At 42.4% G+C, this 2926-nt stretch overlaps 2 protein-coding genes across 2 annotated transcripts; both read left to right on the top strand.

The window, feature by feature from the left end:
• The first annotated feature begins 392 nt into the window (after nucleotides 1–392).
• On the top strand, nucleotides 393–932 carry LOC138874808 (uncharacterized). The gene is made up of 2 exons (XM_070153593.1): nucleotides 393–536; nucleotides 645–932. The coding sequence occupies exons 1-2, from the start codon at nucleotides 393–395 to the stop codon at nucleotides 930–932; spliced, it is 432 nt and encodes a 143-aa protein (XP_070009694.1).
• Nucleotides 933–984: 52 nt separating this feature from the next.
• On the top strand, nucleotides 985–2295 carry LOC138874807 (uncharacterized). The gene is made up of 3 exons (XM_070153592.1): nucleotides 985–1240; nucleotides 1345–1566; nucleotides 2246–2295. Exons 1-3 carry the CDS (start codon nucleotides 985–987, stop codon nucleotides 2293–2295), a joined length of 528 nt encoding a protein of 175 aa, XP_070009693.1.
• Nucleotides 2296–2926: the final 631 nt, after the last annotated feature.

The following is a 2926-nucleotide window of genomic DNA, read 5'->3' as shown; positions in this document are numbered from 1 at the left end:
CGGTGAGATATATATATAAGAAACTTAAGTTAGTCATCACTATAATCATGTCAGGTAGGAATGGCAGTGGGGCGGGGACAGCGGCAGGTTTAAACTAAACCCACAAAAGTTCAACCCGTCCCGTCCCTCTCCGCATAGCAATTTTTCTTTTTTCAATTTGCACCGCACTCAGCACCCACAAAGACCCGCACCGGCCCATGCGAGCACTATGTGGTACAACAGACTGTATAAAAGAGGTTGCGAGAGAGGTGTTAGGGGTCTCGACACGCATCTCTGGTGGGCACAAAGGGGACTGGTGGTGGAATGAAGTGGTCTAAGGTAAAGTGGAAGCGAAGAAGGCGACGTACCTGAAGTTAGTGGGGAGCATAGGTGAGGAGGAGAGGCGAGCATGTATGGAGAGGTATAAGGTAGCTAGGAAGGAAGATAAGCTACCGATCACGGAGGCTAAGACTGCGGCTTATGATCCTATATACGGGGAGAAGAAGTTATTCTGGCTGGCCAAGTTGAGAGAGAGGAAGGCTCGAGATTTGGACCAAGTGAGATGCATCAAGGACGAAAATAGTAGAGTATTGATAGAAGATGCCCAGATTAAGAGGATATGGCAGACTTACTTTCATAAACTTCTGAATGAAGAATGAGATCAGGATATTGTGCTTGGCAAATTGGAGCATTCCGAGAGTCATCGTGACTTTGGGTACTACAGGCGTATCAAGGTTGAGGTGGTCATGGGAGATATGCATAAGATAAGTAGGGGCAGAGCGACAGGGCCAGACAAGATTCCGGTGAAATTTTGGAAATATGTGGGGAGAACAGGTTTGGAGTGGTTAACTATGTTATTTAATGTCATTTCTAAGGCAAAAGGGATGTCGGATGTGTGGAGGTGGAGTACGGTGGTTCCATTATATAAGAACAAAGCTGATATCCAGTTGTAATAGTTATAGGGGTATCAAATTAGTGAGTCATACCAAAAAATTATGGGAAAGGATGGTTAAAGCGAGAGTGAGGATGACATTATCTGTATCCGACAACCGGTTCGGGTTTATGCCGGGGTTGGTGGAACTGTATAGAGAGAGGAAGAAGGATCTGCACATGGTATTTATTGACCTTGAGAAAGCGTGTGACAAGGTTCCTAGAGAAGTTCTCTGGAGATGCTTGGAGGTAAAAGGTGTGTTGGTTCCCTACATTATGGCGATTAAGGACATGTGTGATGGGGCTAAGACTCGGGTTAGGACTGCTGGAGGTGACTCTAAGCATTTTTCGGTTGTAATGGAGTTACACAAGGTTCTGCACTCAGTCCATTCTTATTCGCTCTGATGATGGACACGTTAACATACCACATTCAAGGGAAGGTTCCATGGTGCATACTATTCGCCGATGATATAGTTCTGATTGATGAATCACGAGACGGTGTTAACGAGAGGCTGGAAGTTAAAAGACATGCTCTTGAGTCTAAGGGTTTCAACCTGAGCAGGACGAAGATGGAATACCTGCAGTGTAAGTTCAGCGCTGAGCCGGGGGAAGTAGGAATGGATGTGAAGCTTGAATCACAGGTTGTCCCAAGTAGAGGTAGCTTCAAGTACCTTGGGTCGGTTATCCAATGGGAGGGGAGATCGACAAGGATGTCAAACACCGTATTGAGGTTACCGATACTCAATACTCAAAGGTAGCATCTGGAGTCCTGTGTGACAAGAGAGTGCTACCGATACTCAAAGGTAACTTCTATAAAGTAGTGGTTAGATCGTCCATGATGTATGGGGATGAGTGTTAGCCTATTAAGAACTCACATATCCAGAAGATGAAAGTATCAGAAATGAGGATGTTGAGGTGGATGTGCGGACACACTAGGATGGATAAGATTAGGAATGATGATATCCAGGAGAAGGTGCATGTGGCTCCCATTGATGACAAGATGCGGTAAGCGAAGCTCAGATAGTTCGGGCATGTTCAGAGGAGAAGCCCAGATGCTCCGGTAAGGAGGTGTGAGTGGCTGGTTGTGGAGGGCACGACAAGAGGTAGAGGGCAGCCTAAGAATTATTGGGGAGAGTTGATCAGTCAGGATATAACGAGGTTTCAGATTTCCGAGGACATAACACTTGATAGGAAGATGTGGAGGTCGAGTATTAGGGTTGTAGGTTAGGAGGTAGTTGAGTCTTGCCTTAGTTTGTACCTTTGTGAGACTAGTCTGGTAGGGTTTTTGTCTAAGATAGCTAGTGGCAGTGTTGTGTCTTACTATTTCGCTTTTCAGTGCAAGACCTATTTACTAGCTATCGCTTTTGCTTTGCATCTTTCTTCTGAATTTCGTGTTGTTCCTATTTTTCATATGATTTCTGTGGTGAAACTAATATTGTCTTCTTTTATTTTTTTATTTTCTTAAGCCAAGGGTCTTTCGAAAACAACCTCTCTATTCCTTCGGGGTAAGGTCTGCGTACACACTACCCTCGCCAGACCTCATTAGTGGAATTTTCCTGGGTTGTTTTTATTGTAACTAAAACAAATAAGTTTACCATTTCATTATTTTTTAAAATGGAGAGCTTATTACTTACATTACTCAAGAAATATAATACTTTTTTTTCCTTTGTATGTATACAAAATCTTTTTCACATATGTAAGGTATCTGTTTCCCTTTTTTGGCACACCATAATCGATAAGGACGCATAACAAGTTCAAAACAAACTCCCAAAATTCAATGGCCTATAAGTTGCAAAATGAAGAGAGAAAAAAAAAAACTAAGAGAACTATAGTAGTAGTACTTACTTTCTTTAAGTTATCACAAAATTCAATGATGATCACAATAACAAACTTGTAAGTGCTGTAAATTATAATGATATCTCCATATGATGAGGAGAATAATCTTGAGGCAATTTGACTGTTTGATGTTCGACTTCTCAGTAGTCACTGGAATCCAAGAGAATAGCAAAACAAATTA

Source organism: Nicotiana sylvestris, chromosome 8 (genome assembly GCF_000393655.2).
Source record: "Nicotiana sylvestris chromosome 8, ASM39365v2, whole genome shotgun sequence".
NCBI classification, from domain to species: Eukaryota; Viridiplantae; Streptophyta; class Magnoliopsida; order Solanales; family Solanaceae; genus Nicotiana; species Nicotiana sylvestris.
The sequence above is the reverse complement of the archived record's forward strand: the minus strand, read 5'-3'. Positions and strand labels throughout refer to the sequence as shown.